At 40.9% G+C, this 15,297-nt stretch overlaps 1 protein-coding gene across 4 annotated transcripts in view; it reads right to left on the bottom strand.

Moving 5' to 3' along the window:
* The window catches only part of ptprub (protein tyrosine phosphatase receptor type Ub), a 215,832-nt gene that overhangs the window by 134,829 nt on the left and 65,706 nt on the right, over positions 1-15,297 (bottom strand). For all 4 annotated transcript variants that reach the window (XM_078171863.1, XM_033640425.2, XM_078171864.1 and 1 more), the window contains exon 2: positions 8,957-9,088. In XM_078171863.1, the coding sequence (XP_078027989.1) occupies positions 8,957-9,088 (132 nt within the window). The remainder of the gene's footprint in view (positions 1-8,956; positions 9,089-15,297) is intronic.

Raw genomic sequence — 15,297 nt, 5'->3', positions numbered from 1 at the left:
CCCTGCACACTTCCTGGAGGCCTAGATCAACCTTCAGACTGCAGCAGTGGTAAATTAGATAGTAGAAGTAGATCTGCTTCTAGCCCCCCTTTTTGTTTTTACTTTTTATGTGGGAAAACCATGTTCAACAAAATATTTACCATAGTACAGTATTAAAACTTGTCTGGAGGGGGAATTTAAATTTTAAGAAAATCACTTACACTGGAGTTACAAACCAACAGAAAATATGAGAAAAGCTACACTGCTCACATGCTAATATTAAAACTCTCCAGTTCAGCTTGCTTTATTATTCATTCCTCTACAAACTGTGCCGAAATCATTTAAAGAGCAAAGTAAACAATAAATCTCTCGATACTCTAGTCTGTCAAATAGAGCCAATTATATGTGAGCTAAATCCAAAATTCCCAATTCATGCAGCAAAGATGCTCCAAAGTAATTGCAGCTGTCAACCACATGGCCTTTTTCATGAGCTGAACCATTATGCTTCAAGTGACCGGCCACTTCATCTCACCTGAGTTAAGGTGATTCACCTAGAAACTCTATTTGGCTACGATCCCGAGTGTGCTTCCCGAGCCTCAATTATGTTGTTAAACCCGCAACCTTACACATAAAAGCCCTCTAGCTGTCCCTCTAAAGTGACACTAATTAGACGGGAACTACAGCCAAAAGGGGGCTGCATTACCATACCTACCTATCACCTGGGTGTCTGTGTGTGGGTGAGCAAAACACACAGAACAAAAGAAATGGTTTCGAAGCATGAACCAGTTAGACTGCAGGCTCCCGCGGCTGGCACAATGTCTGCTCTGGAAGCCGTTCCCAAATGTGTCTCTATCATTCACATTAATGATTCCTCTCTACCTTGTTGAGAAGACATAAAGGGAGCTGGTGGTCGCTTCCCTGAATAACAATGTAATTAATTTGTTATACTTTAAAAGCTTCGGTGCAATGATGGGCATTTCTCAGATGGTTTAAAAGAAGTTTTCAGATGTTTATATAATACATCAGTGATCAATAAATATAATCTTCTTTGCCTTGAGGTAATGAGTCATAAACAATTATTCCTGTGAGCCACGGGTGTCCAGTCCTGAGCCACGCACGACTCTGCAGGTTTTCATGCCCACCAAATACCGCAGCTGCCGATTTCACTAATTAGTTCCTCCCTCTCTGACCAAAGGTGTGTTAATTAGTGAAATCAGCTGGTGGAACGTTTGGCTGTAACAAACCCTGCAGACTCTTCAAACAGCACATGACCGGACACAACTGGCTCCAAGGGAACAACTGTCCTTTGTAACCGAAGTTAAATGATAAATATAGCTCTCTAGCAAGATGTTAAAAGGTTCTTCCTCCCTACATCAACAAAAGATGCAACGCCATCCCTGAAAGTACACAACAGAGCACTTTATCTCGTCTCTAATTTCATTCATCATCTCACAGTTTTAGCCTTGAAGCCAAGCTCTTCCCGTAAACCTGATACATTGCCATTACATGACTGTTTTTTATTAAGATTTACTCAACCATGTCTTCAGGCGCCATATATCTGCTTGCACTTTCAGTTCCTCAGTCATTTTTTGTGACATGAACAAATATGAACAGAAATGTACTTTTTTTCCCCAAACAGGTGTCCCATGACATGCTATGACACACAAATCACATTTTAAAAGAGTGCAACTTCAAAGTTGCAAGAGCTGTGCAATTTTAACTATATCCAACATAATCAACACTGTGTTAAAAGACGAGTGAAATTTTGAGTCAGCAACCTTTGCTAACTTTCCTCTAATGTCGTTAATAATCATTCTATGAGTCTCTCACCTTGTTCAAAGTTTCTGCAGTCTACACTTAAGTTTCAAGATTATTCTGTCGAAGAGGAAATACTCTACCTTTTGGCTGTTCATAAAAGACCAACAGAGGCAAATCTTTTCCTGTAAATGATCATGATTCACATAAATGATCCATTAAACCTTTAAACACATCACCGTTTGAAGCACATCACCCTAACAGCTTTGAAATGAGACCTCCTGGATTCTCGGTAAAGCGGCTCGTATTGTCAGTGAAGCGAACATTTATGTTGGTGAGTTTGTCATTGTTACCAACTATGCAGCTGTTTAACTACATGTCTGTTGAGTCACTTATCTATCGCAAAATGAGGCAACACAATGGTTATTGAGCCTACACTGATAAAAGCAGTACTGTGAACTGGGCATCTGTGGCGACAGGCGGCACTGGCACTTATGTGTGATATATTGATATATTTTGAGACCAGATATAGATTTAGACAGTACCATTTATATCAATATAGGGTCAAGTTACATAACGCCGTTCTTTCAAAAAGCCACGTCAGTGTGCATCTCCCTTCTCTCACACTCTCCGCACAGCTCCGCCCCACTCACTCATAAGTTCTCCAGCAACACTGAGAGAGACACAGTGATGCTATTTTGTTTAATCTGTCTGTTAATAAGTCCATATTGCGACATTGGTCTATATGTTGCACGTGCTACACCAAATCAGTCTGTGCGATGAATGACATTACGGCAGCTCACATGTAGAACAGCACTGTGCGGCATGCCTGGGTGACAGAGCTGCCTGATTGTTAGGTGAGCGTTTGTTTGCTAGTTCATGTGTGAGGTGGATCATAGCACGTTGCCGTTCTTCTTGGTAGTTGTAGTCTATTGTGTGACATTGAGACAGCGTCTGGATGCAGGCGACAGATGGGTTTAAAAAAAGCAGCGACAACACCGAAATTTCATATATAATGAGAACAATTGTCGCTCCTTCCCTCCCTCGGCCTCTCCGTTGATGCTATGTGCATGAATGAGATTAATAGATTGTATAAATTAAAAAGATTTAAATCATTTTACAGCACTAGATTCATTTGAAAGGCCATGGAAAATGACTTTTTACTCCCCCCACAAAGACTTTTAATTGTTCTAAACTACAATGGATTTAGGCCGACTTGATACTTATATACTCTTGATACTTATATACTTATATATATATGTTAGTTTTGTGTCCTGTGCTGCAAACCTTTAAACCTCTGTAGCTCCAGTGCTGTGTGCAAAAAGTTAACGTACAACCCTGCTATCTATTTTATATCATTTTTCATTTACATGTTGTGCAGCTGTATATTTTCAAACAGGGAAAAAAATCATTGTCTTTGCATTTTATTTTGATCACAGTGTGTTTTTATGTAAGTGCTTGTGACATCTCAAATGTGGCTTTGACTTGCAACTGATCATGTAGCCGATTTCGTACAAAAAAAAACAAAACAAAAAAAAGAGATATATCATGCATTATCGTGTATCGCCATTTAGCTTAAAAAATACAGAGATGAATGAATGAATTCCTGTCCATATTGCTCAGCCATACCCTTGCGCTGGTAATGGCGCCGGTAACACGGTCCTACCAATTTCTAAATGTACACCGCAAGCTAGCTCCCACCTGACGTCATCCTGGTGTGCAGTGCAGAGCAGCCGTGGCTAGCTAACCAGTAGAGACCAGAGGGTAGGCAGTGGGCACTATGTTGCCACATGTTCTTTTCTGCATGTTTTCTCTCAGCAAAGCCAGCAGAAAATAAAATAAAAGACATGCCAATCACAAAACATTAAAATTTCACTACCTCTAACTAAAAAGCACTTTGAAATGCAGTCAAACAAGTGCTGGACTAAAACAAAAGACCTCTTCTAATTCATGTCATTTTGCTTTTTTTTTTTTTTTTCTTAAAAATTAACCGGTCAAAGGGTGTCAGGCTATTAAAAGCAAAATTAATCAAAACTGACATCGCTAAAATGCAAGACAAATGCAATATAAATAAATTAAATAGCACCCGCCTTCTCCTCAAATAAAATAAAGTATCTATTGCACTTATTTTCCCTACAAGTCAAGCTGCACATTTACAAGCTATAAAGTATATTATCTGTTTAAAAATGCACAGAGTTTTAAGAGCTAAACTAATGGAATTTGGAGTCCACAATAAATGGAGACCTTTTAAATGAGATGATATATACTGCATATATATGGTGAATGCAGCCGCCGGAAGGGAGAGGTGGAGTGAGGCAGTGTAATAGAGTATTAAACCAGTGAGGATGGCTGGTCAGCTCTGATAACAACGCCTCTCTTACAGCAGATGTATCTGTCTCCTCGCTCTGCCTCATCCTTTCACGGACACAGATGAATCTCGGGTCACTGTCAATGACACACGCTCACTCGTGTGCAGCTGGTTTGCGGTGGGTGCCCAAGGCCAGGCAGGGGTGAGAGGTGACAGATAGTAAAGGCTAGAAGATACGACATTGCCCTCCAAAGTCGGCTGGTAGATTTTGCCGGAGATACAGATGGAGGTCTGTGTGTTTTACTCTATGAATTAGCTCTGCTAAGGTCATTACATGGAGCCTGTTGTTATTGTATCAGCCTACTGACCATGCTCTGGCCCCAGGACAATGCTCAAAGCCATGCTTCATTTAAGTCCTAACCTTTCTTTACCCTGAGGTGCCATCCAACTTCAGAGTCCATTCAGAATGCCTGTGGGTGTTTATATAATGATCTTTTGTGCTAGTAGCTAATAAAAAAACAATCAATTGACTCTGTTGCTCTGTTGCAACGTGATGTACAAACACACAGATGGAGCTGGATCTGAGCCTGCAGCAGGACCTAAAAGTTACTTTCGCTGTATGTGTGAAGCTGGACAGCACAGGTGACATTTACAAAAAAAGAGATAGGGACAGAGGGGGATTTGCAAGATTAGCATGCAACACATGGTGAGAAAAAAAAGCATATTCCAACACTCTATTTCAGTACCGTCAGAGAATATCTGTATGACTCAGCTGGAAACCAAAGCCCCAATTTCTGCACATCCAAGAGACACAGTCTGTATTGCTGCTGAGGTGGACATCTGAGCGGATGTTTGTGTGCTCTGTGAAACTTCAACAAGAACAAACACCTCCCACAGAGGGAACCTTTCAGTAGCTCTTACAGATGTACATAAATCACTAAAATTAACAGGGAGGTGCCCCAATTTTCACAATAACGTCTTTTAACAGGTCTTAGGCAGTGCTACTGTATATGCAAAAACAGATGTACAAAGTTTCAGAGGGAGCTGTGTGAAACTGCGGCTCGGGGCTTCATATGCCACTAAAGCCCCATTTCCACCAAACACTTTCGGTATAGTACCTTTGGAACCAAAAGTAACCCTTCAGACATGGTACCTACAGTAGACCCTAGCGTTTCCACAGCAAACAGTACTCTTAAATGTGATCGGGATTGTTGTCACTCACTGCTCCGTCCAGCAATCGCTGTATTCCCTCATCACCAGTGACACAGATAGAAGTCTGCTTCTCGTCTATCGTCCGCAGAATGAGGTTGCACGCCGACATTTTCAGAGCAAAGAATAAAACAGGCTGCAGTGAGAGTCTCTCTAGTATAGAGTATATCTCTAGAGATATTTAAAAGTAGCATGTTTGTGCATTTAGTCCTTCAAAGGCAAGCTCTGGGGTTTAGTGTTGCCGGAGCCCACAGGAACTACACTCCACGATGCTTTTTTTTTCGGTGCTGCAAGAGGCAGCAAACCATCCTTATATTTCATAGTTACAGTCCACAAATAAAACTTTCAGTGGAAACAGGGCTTGACTAGCATAGCACACCCAAAACCTTGACCAAACACTCAGCAGCCCGGTTGCATTGTATGGAAAGCAGGGACGAGGATTGTACAAGGAAGAAGAATCTTGTAATAAAAAAGACAAATACCTCTGGTTGATATTTTTTTAGTTGTCCATCGCACATCCAACATTATGGAGGTGCAATGCTAAAATGGTGGAACACTCTTTTAAAGGAAAAATCCACTCTCACATTGATTGTTCGCTTGTTATGTTCACCAAGTTAATGAATTGTGAATTTCAGTGAAGCCAAGTGTCTACGCTTCAGGTGGTTTTCCACTGCAGGAGCTTTACCCTGGGGGCAAGGAACCATTTTAAGTGCTCAGGAACCCTATATGCATTTTCAACAGGGGGAACCAAGGTCTAAAATTAGTTCCTCAGTTATAGTCATTGGGCCTGAAAAAGATACGGGGTAGCACTTTCCAATGGCCAGTACATCAGCAGACTGTCACTACTCTATAGACAGGCACAGAAGTCTCCTTTTCACTTACGCATGTCGACTTTGCATCCACACAAATGTCTCACAACAGTTAATAAAGCAAAAAGGCAACTCTTATTTGTTGTTTCTTTGGGTGTGAAAGTTGAAAAAAATCTCGAACAATTCTGTCATTTTTTAATCTTTTATCAGACTAATTTGCTTCATCTTCACAGTTTTTCAGATTCAGTGAAAACACAAACAGGAATGCCTAATATCAGCATTTTTCCCCTGATTTTGCTCCTGTGGCTCCTCAGTATGTGGAACTCTTTGTTAAAAAAGGTGCATAAAACTGACAAGTGCAGTGTGGTTAAAATTACAATAAGGTATTGAAGATGGTGCTGTATTTTGCAAACTACCAGCAACAGATGCAGATACATGCCAGCTGCTGCTGCGCTATTAGAGCCGCTGTCACTCTTGTTATAAAGCTGCTACTGTATCTGTCTTGCTCTTTTCTTTACTGCGTTTCTCAATGCTAAACGTTGAGTCTTTACAGAAGCCTATTTGCTCCTGGTGGGCTGACAAGAACCTGATGTTTACTGTTGATGCCTCAGACCTGAGAAACTTTTAGAAGTTCTGCTTTTAATCATCGCTAGAATAAGGACATCGTGTCCTACATGTTTGACCTGTAGACCTGTTCAGAAGAGTGCGAAAGCTACAGCGCCTAACAAGGTGAACAAACAAAGCAAGGCACATTGCCATGAGCTTGTTCAAGTCCTTAATGGATTTTTTTCCTTAAGGCCACCCTACTGCACTATAATGGATACTGGAGCAGCAGACCCATAACTTTTGAAGCTAATGAATCTGCCTTTCAGAAACCGAGGTTCACTTGACATGCAGACACATTCCTCTTTACAAGGTCATCATCCTGCATGCCTGAATTGTTCATTAAAACAGCGCGAGAATTTAAGATTATCAATAGCAACCAGACATCTCCGATCTAATTCAAAATAAAGGGGAATGTGATAAAAAAAAATGGGCCATTCTTATTAAGACCTTACTGCATTCTATCTTCTTTTTTTTTCCAAGACTATTTTCTCTTTCATGGGAACGGTAGTCTAATTTCTCCTGGGAGCCACAAGCAGCAGCTATCTCAGCTGTGTTTACTAATCTTCCCTCGACACCAGTTTCTCAGCCCCACAAAGTTAATACTGGTCCAATGTAAATAGCCTTATCTCATAAACTCTTGTTACCCCCCCCTACCTTGGCTGCCCAATGTGATACATGGTTAGAAGTCAACACAGGGGGATTAAGTCAGAAAGAAGGGGAACATTTCCTGTGCCAGCATCTGCAGCGAGGGTATCCACCTGAAAAACCGCAACTAAAATGTCAAGGTGTACCTAACGAAGGAACACTGCTGTCACTGCACAATGACAGCTACCACATGAAGAACGTGAGTAATACACTGCTTGTAGTGCGGGGCTGAAGGAAGAGCAGATAATAAATTAAACTGAATCCGTCTCCTGGATCTCAGAACTGATCGATCGAGAGTTGACGCTCGGGGCTTCTCTTGCTATTTCGCCATGTGTAGATTACAGTACCTGCCTCATTCCACCTGTGCTAGTCTGTTCCACTGAAGGCCCCCCGATCACTGTAAATGCCATGGCACTAAGTTTTAATTAAACCCAAAGGGAAAAGCATTAATTATCCCATCGCCTGCCGTGAATTGGCTGGAGGCTGCAGGCAGATTCTCACTCAAATGCTGATGATGTGGAGGTGAACAAGGTGCGGTTTAAGAGTTTAGGATTGAATTTGGGATTCATCAAGTTCAGAAATCTATTTTGATAGATGCCTGCGGACATAAAGGAGCTTTTGTCCTATAAACCATGATCACAACCACACAGCTTTTTAAAAATAACACCATTTATCCCTGTGGGAAGCTTCTGACCATTTTCAAAGGCTACTTGAGTTGATGTTTTCCAGAAAGATGGAGTATTATTCCCTGAGGCCTACAATTATTTCTTTTTAAATGATCTACAATATCTGATTATATCCTATCTTGTCATCTTTACATCTGTTCCTCTCAGCTTATCTATCTTTATTGTGCCACATTAACTGTCAGTTCTTTCTTCCAAGCTTGTAAAATCACTGCAGCCACTGAACATGAAAGTTCCTTCTCTCCCTCTCACGTTAAATGAAAAATTAAATGCATGTTTTTGTCATGGAGTGGTCAGATTCTCATTACCATATCATGGATTGATTGATTGGTTATACCCGAGGGAGGCCGGTTCCTTAATCACATGCAAGTTTCCACAGTAGAAGTATTTTCAGCAGAGAGCCCACTGCTGCCACTGATTTCTGCTAAGAAGCTGAAACAGCACTCTTCTCTTTGTCAGATCCCTGTAGGTATTTGTTAATGCAGAGATGGAGGAGCGCCTTATAAACTATGCATGCCATCTCCCTCTGGCAACCACCAGAAGAGAGCATGATGGCAGGAAAATGCTGGTTTCCATTAGTCCTGTGAGGCTGGTTAACATAAAATTATCCTTCGGGTTAGCGGGAAGCAGACAAAACTGGGGTGAGTGCTTCATTAAAGCTGATGCATAATGGACGCTGGACATCTAGAAAGGCTGATTTGCATACGGTCGTGCTTTTCTAATAAGTCGCCCACACAAACAAAGTCAATTTATTTCTGAGACAATTTAGAAAGAAACAAAAGCGCACACAAACTGCTGGCATGTCTTAAAAAATAGCCTCTGGCCTTGTGCCCCATGAACTCTTACTTGCTGTGTTTCAGATTTATAGCAAGCCAAGCTCCTGGTCAGCTCTGTCTAATCTGCATGCCTGCAGGAATCTAACTATACAAAATGGCTGCAGCATAGGAGAGAGGTCCACTCACCACGCAAGAGGTCAGAGCTGGCATAGGGTGAACTGTACGTCCGAAACAGCAGCCAGTCAAAGTCATCCTCCTCCCCCTGGGTGAAGTCACACAGATTGGGGTCCGAGTCCTCTTCGAACGTGCAGCCTGCCGCTGACAAAAACAAAAGAGGAACATCAAAACAACGGCCATCAATGAAAGAAACATTTATGCTTACACATTTATTAGGGGTGGGAATCAATTGATTTAGTCTTTATTTAACCTTTATTCCCATTGAGACTGAAAATCTCTTTTACAAGAGAGACCTGGCCAAAGTAGCAGCCAATCAAAACACATTTAAAATGCAACAAACACAACATATAATACAAAAATCCACAATAAAACAACAACTATTCAAACATAGGGGCCCCTCAAGAAAAACAAGCACGTGTCTCTATCACCACATTCTTTATGATGCCTTTAAATTCATCAATGGATATAAATGAATCTAATTTTAGATCTTTTTGAAAATTTTTCCATGTCTAAGGTGCAGAGTAGAAGGATGCAGTTTTCCCCTGATGTGTTAAGACCCAGGGTACATTAAAAAGCAACTACTTGGAGGGGTGAAGCTGGTAACTACCAGAGCTGACACACAGCAGGGTGCAAAGTTAGGCTGGAAATTTGTCCAGGATTGCTTTATAGATAGAAATATACCAGTGCTATTGTCTGCTAGTGGTCAGTGATGTCCAACCCACCAAATCCTAAAGAACGCAGTTATGAGTAAGTGACTTTGCATTTATGATTAAAATGTAAAGAGACATTGTACACTGAATTAAGGCTGCATGCATATACAACATGTCACTGTAATCAATCACAGACAGAAAAGTAGCTTGCACAAGTTTTTCTCAGCACTGAAGGTAAAACAAGACGTGTTTCTAAAATAAAGAGAAGAATAAAGAGAATAAATCTTCACTCTAAGCTTCCTAACTAGAGCAGCAAGCCTGTCATCTATTCATAAACCCAAGTACTTGCATGAGGACACTCTTTCGATGGATTTACCAGCAGACGTTAAGGTACTAAAATCATCAAGCAACTGTGAAGATCATAAACTTAGTTTTCTAAACATTTAAACTCTCTTAAGTCATGATACTATTATTATACTATCTTATTTCATTGTTACAATATTATTATCAATTGGCAATATGCTGAGTATTGTCATGACATACATTACTTGCAATATTTTATTATTTTCAAACTGCAAATTATGTCCCCAAAAGAAAACTTTTATCGAATAAGAGAAAGATTTCAGTCAGTTCAGTCATTTTCATTGCAGTAAAATGTATCTAGTGGACTGTAAAACCAATGCATTTTAATATTCTAGTCAGCTTCCAAAGGTTTGATTTGTTTTTGCAATATCAGTTATACATTTATTTAAAAAATCACTATCTCAACACAATATTGCCGTGCAAACTTTCACAATACTGTGCCGTATCGATTTTTTCCCTTACTCCTAACATTTATCATGCATATTTACAACATATTTTCAGTTTTAAAGAGACTGAGACACATTAAGGATGGAAAACAATGGGGCTGCAACTAGCATATCTTGTCATTATTGATTAATCAGTCAATTATTTCTATTTTCATTCAAACTGCTCGTTTTTTTAAACCAGCAGTCTTCAACCCAGTGATATTCACCATCAGGAAAACAGCAAATATTTATATTTAAAAAGCTGTAACAAGAGAATGTTGGATTTTTAAACTCTAAAAATTGAATTCTTGCCGCAGTCAACATCTCTCAAATATGTGGTGCCTTAACTTGTTATTCCCTTTTCCTCTCATGGTAACTGATGAAGTCATACAGCCAAGATGTTTTCGCTCTGCTCTGAATGTAGACTTGATCCACTGACAATTAAATGTGCCCTGCAGCCACACTGACCACCTCTCTGCCCTTTCAGACCGTAGCAATGACCTGTGATTACTATTGATGTGAACATGTCAACACAACTGAGCCAACCAGCGCTTCTGCCACCAGGGATTTACACAGATCTGCTCGTGTTCAGCTGTGGTATGACAGGCCGATTATAGTGTTAAAGAATAATTTAACAACTCAAGAGAAGTCTCTGACAGCAACCTGTGACCCTGACAAACAAATACTCTTTGCAATCGTGGGGATGCATGTAAAGCATGAGTTTATTTCAGGTGACAAAGAGACTGTCTGTACCAAACGCTGAATATACAGAATAAACAACATTATCAGCACACAGGAGCTATAAAATCTCTGTGGTTTTGACAGTGTCAGCAATTAACAGCACCTGTTGCCATCAGCTTGATTTGGTCAATACCAGCCTGACTGCGAGTCCACTATCCCCGCTCATACACACACGTGTGTTTGTCAAAATTGTATTAACTGAAATGTGTTCACATGTGCACAAATGCTCTCAGACCAACAACAAATCAAGCAATGAGCTGTAATTACTTCAGACTCGCACAAAGGAACACAAACCCTGGCCAAAGCAATAATTGCCCCTGCATCTGAGGAGAATTACCCCTCCCATAAAGCATCCACAAACAAGACTACATATCCCAAAGCCCATTCACAAATGCATACAAATAGTAATAACATTTGGGGAAAGCAGGCACCCTGGGGAATGTAGTGATTATCATAATACCTCACAACCTGCTATTCCACACGCCAAAAAGCTAATTTTTTCAAATTATATTTAATAGCTATGGCTTTAATGGCCCTTGGGTCCTGAATAATGTGCTTCAGTTCTGCATCTGTTGCCATATTTCACATTAGTCCATCGGTGTGAGAATTACAGTCTAACAGTGGGCAGCTTGAACAGCCCAGTCATAAGACCAGAGCCTGTGTCAGTAATAATTGGAGCAGGACAGCACGAGACACGACATGCTAATGATAGGAATAACCATGAGTCGGTCCTGAAGGTGACCCCTGTGGTCTACGGCTTTATTGCCGCTCATTCTGTTCTCTAATCTGCCATTAAACAAATGGTCTCAATATGACAGGGTGCAGACAAAAACGCCAGCTTCACTGTAGAGAGGATTCATAATTCTGTTTTTTATTACCGATGTATAAGATAGCACAGCTTCCAGTCGTTAATACATTAGTATGATTGTTGAGCTGGTTTGATACGTTAAAGCCTGAATAAAATGGAGGACGCGAGGAAGACGATGACAGAGCTGGGTGCAATTGAGAGTTTCTGATCATGACAAAACTACGTCTGGGTTCTTGCACCGATACCACAGTGTGCTGGTGCATATTTTTAATCTAATAAAATATGCCATAGATTTTATAGCATCAAATATATAAAATACAGATTAAAATTAGTTCCCCTGTTTCCTGATTTCAAAAATATCTGATTCATGAATTAGTAACGACCAAGAATTCAGTGCCGGCTGTTTTCTTGGAGTCATCCCTTTGTTCCCAGGGTCCTCACTGTAAGAGATCGGTGAGCGCTATCTTCACAGTTCAAATTACAAAAGAAAGGAAAGGAGATAACCGTTTTAAATGCAGTTTGAATGCTAAAAAAAAAACATTTAGCCTCTGTAGAAGTACCTTTGTCTGAAGTCAGCAATCATAAATACTTATATTGATCCCCAGGGAGGAAATTGGGACACATAACAGTTGTTCTTATATTGTGTATAAGCAAGAGAAATTATAAGAAAACAGAAAAAAAAACCAAGAAGTAAGTAAAGAATATGTGCAAAACTGTTGTAGGCGTAAGTTTCAAGGATTATAACATCATGAGCTGTGAGCTGTGGGTTGCTGATTTCAACATAACTGACCCAGAAAATATATTGAATATTTGACCTAGGTATAAAAAAAAAAAAAAAAAAAAAAAAAAAGCATTGTTGGTCTCCTTAATGTGTCATATTAAGAAGTTACTGAGCTGGGAAAGATACCCTGGGTACATGTGTGCTCTGTGTCCTCTGTGCTCTTTTGGTTGATACAGCTCTCCTTTTGGAAAGTTTTTCTACCAGCTATATATAGCTTATTTTAATTCTACTGTGATGCATCAAGCCAGGAATACATGCATTTCAGCTGCAGGGGATAACTGCGCTGGCCTGCACCTTTGTGCCCCTGCTTGGTACCAGGGTGCACAGAGACCAAACAGTGATCATGAGCTTTTCCAAACCAAGCTGTGCATTGCACTGAACTTATTGATTCAATGAGGCTGTGATGAAGACTACAGAGGAAGCTCCCATCACTTCTGAAGCTTGTAAGTGAACCTGTGTGGTTTGGAGTTTCCTTTCCCTCCTACATTTCTGCTTATTTTCTTTATCACTGTCCTACAGCTGTGTTAAGTTACTGCTAATGCAAACCGATCGGTTACTGCTTTTGGTTCGGACATCAGCCTGCTAGGTGGTCACGCTCATGGATGTAGTGCAGTCCTACCTCCATGATTAGTTACAAGCTAAACTGTGATGGTAATTTAGTAAGCGGGGGTAAAATTAATGGTTTACAAATGCTGTGATTGCGGCTCCAAATGGGAAATATTAGAAGCAAAGTTCGGATTAAGTGAATAATATCCACAATCAACCAAACCCAAGTGCTGGTGGCCACTCAAGCAGCGTCAATAAAGTTTCCACAGCACCTGATGAGGGGCCCTCGCTGTGTACAAGAGTTGTGTGGAGGAGTTTGAGTGCCAGTTAGTACTACCCCTTTGTGCAGCGTGGCTGTGGCTGCTAATAATCAACAATAAATTAACTTCTGATTAGGAACAAACTTGCTTCCTGATAGCAATGTCCATAGCTGAACAGGGTAGGTTGATGCTGGTGGTGATACATGGTGGTATGTGGTGTAAAATGTTTGAGACTGACTGGTGTAAAGGGTTACAGTCAGTCCAAGGCGTTGAATTTTCTCCAGATGGTGCATTCACTGCAGCACAAACACACTCAGGGTGCCCTTGCCTACAGCCAACCTATTACATCACTCTTGTGCCTCCAGTGATTGCGATACGATAACACCGGGGCATATCTGCCATCATGTAAGCTCGGTCCATTGGGTGATAGTAGCAGCCAACCAGCAGGAGAGGGAGTGTGGGTTTCTCCCTCTGGGTTTGATTTATTGCCCCGTGCTGGGCTGTTACTGCACAGATCTGCTGCTGAGGCCAGGGGTTAATTGTCCCGCACTGGGGTCTATTTCTAATAGAACAGCCAGAGATATGGGACCTGACACATCCAAACGTTGGCACTATATTATTCCCCGCTGCTTCGGTAAATGAAGCCTGCAGACTCCTCCCTACAAGAGTCTCATCATCCAGAAGAAGGAAGCCGGGATGCGAGGCCAGCGCTGCCTGCCCGGGAATGTCATCTCCTCACAACACACCAGGAGGGATCCAGCTCATCTATCATGACAAAACACACTCCCTCCTCAGCTCCTTGTGGAGGACCAATGGGTGTGTGGGGTGTCAGTGGCCATTTTTTACCTGAATAATTACAGCATAATTTAGTGCAATGACCAGTGCAAAGTCAGACACTGCCAAGATTTTATGGCGGAGGTTAAGACACGTTGCGCAGTTTGATCTGTTGTTCACGCTGCTGTAAGCCAATATTAATGATCTTCCACTTAAAATATAGAGCTTTGTACATTTGGTAACAATCTATATTTTTATTGTAAATATATATACACATAACATCACTATTTTGTGCTTGGAGAAACAAACTCTGGGGAACAAATTCATATAAATCAAAGGGCTCATATCATATTTTTGAGACTATTAGTCAGGATGTGTCTGATCTCCTCGCCAGGCTTGCGAGCATTCTGAATGTATAAAGTAGGCTTACAGAGAGAACATGTTGTAACTCTTCTCAGGAGCAAAATGGAAGAACAAATAAATCAAATTTTTACAAACAAGCGGGGAAGCACTTGTTTCAGCGATGCAATACCAGCAGAAAAACATTGTTGAAACAGCTCAGCAGTGCCAAAATCAGCCTGCTGTGGTGCCCTGCGTGTTGTACAGCCCTGGACTGTTAGAGGAATACCTGAGCGGTGAGTGATGCTGATTGTTTACTTAACAGTGAGCCGCCAGGACCCACAGGTGGTCATCTGAGAGGAAACCTAGTGTCCTAGGGCTGCTTTTGATCAAAATTGAGATCATGATTATCTATCACAATTATAAATCAATATTTTCATTGCACTGTCTCAGTTAAATAAACAGAGCACTGCTTTCACTTCAATGTTGTACAGCATTCCTGCTAATATAAAAATCTTTACCGTCATTTCCACACTTCCCACTGATTGTCTGCGTAAGCAGCCATGCAATGCATTCTGGCAACGCTGTGCTGCGTTTAAAGAGATGGGGTGTCTGCTCTCAATTTGCATAAATATGAATCTAGGCTACTTTATGCAAATCAGG

This window comes from Epinephelus lanceolatus, chromosome 10, assembly GCF_041903045.1.
Source record: "Epinephelus lanceolatus isolate andai-2023 chromosome 10, ASM4190304v1, whole genome shotgun sequence".
NCBI lineage: Eukaryota > Metazoa > Chordata > Actinopteri > Perciformes > Serranidae > Epinephelus > Epinephelus lanceolatus.
This window is presented reverse-complemented; position numbering and strand designations above follow the sequence as displayed.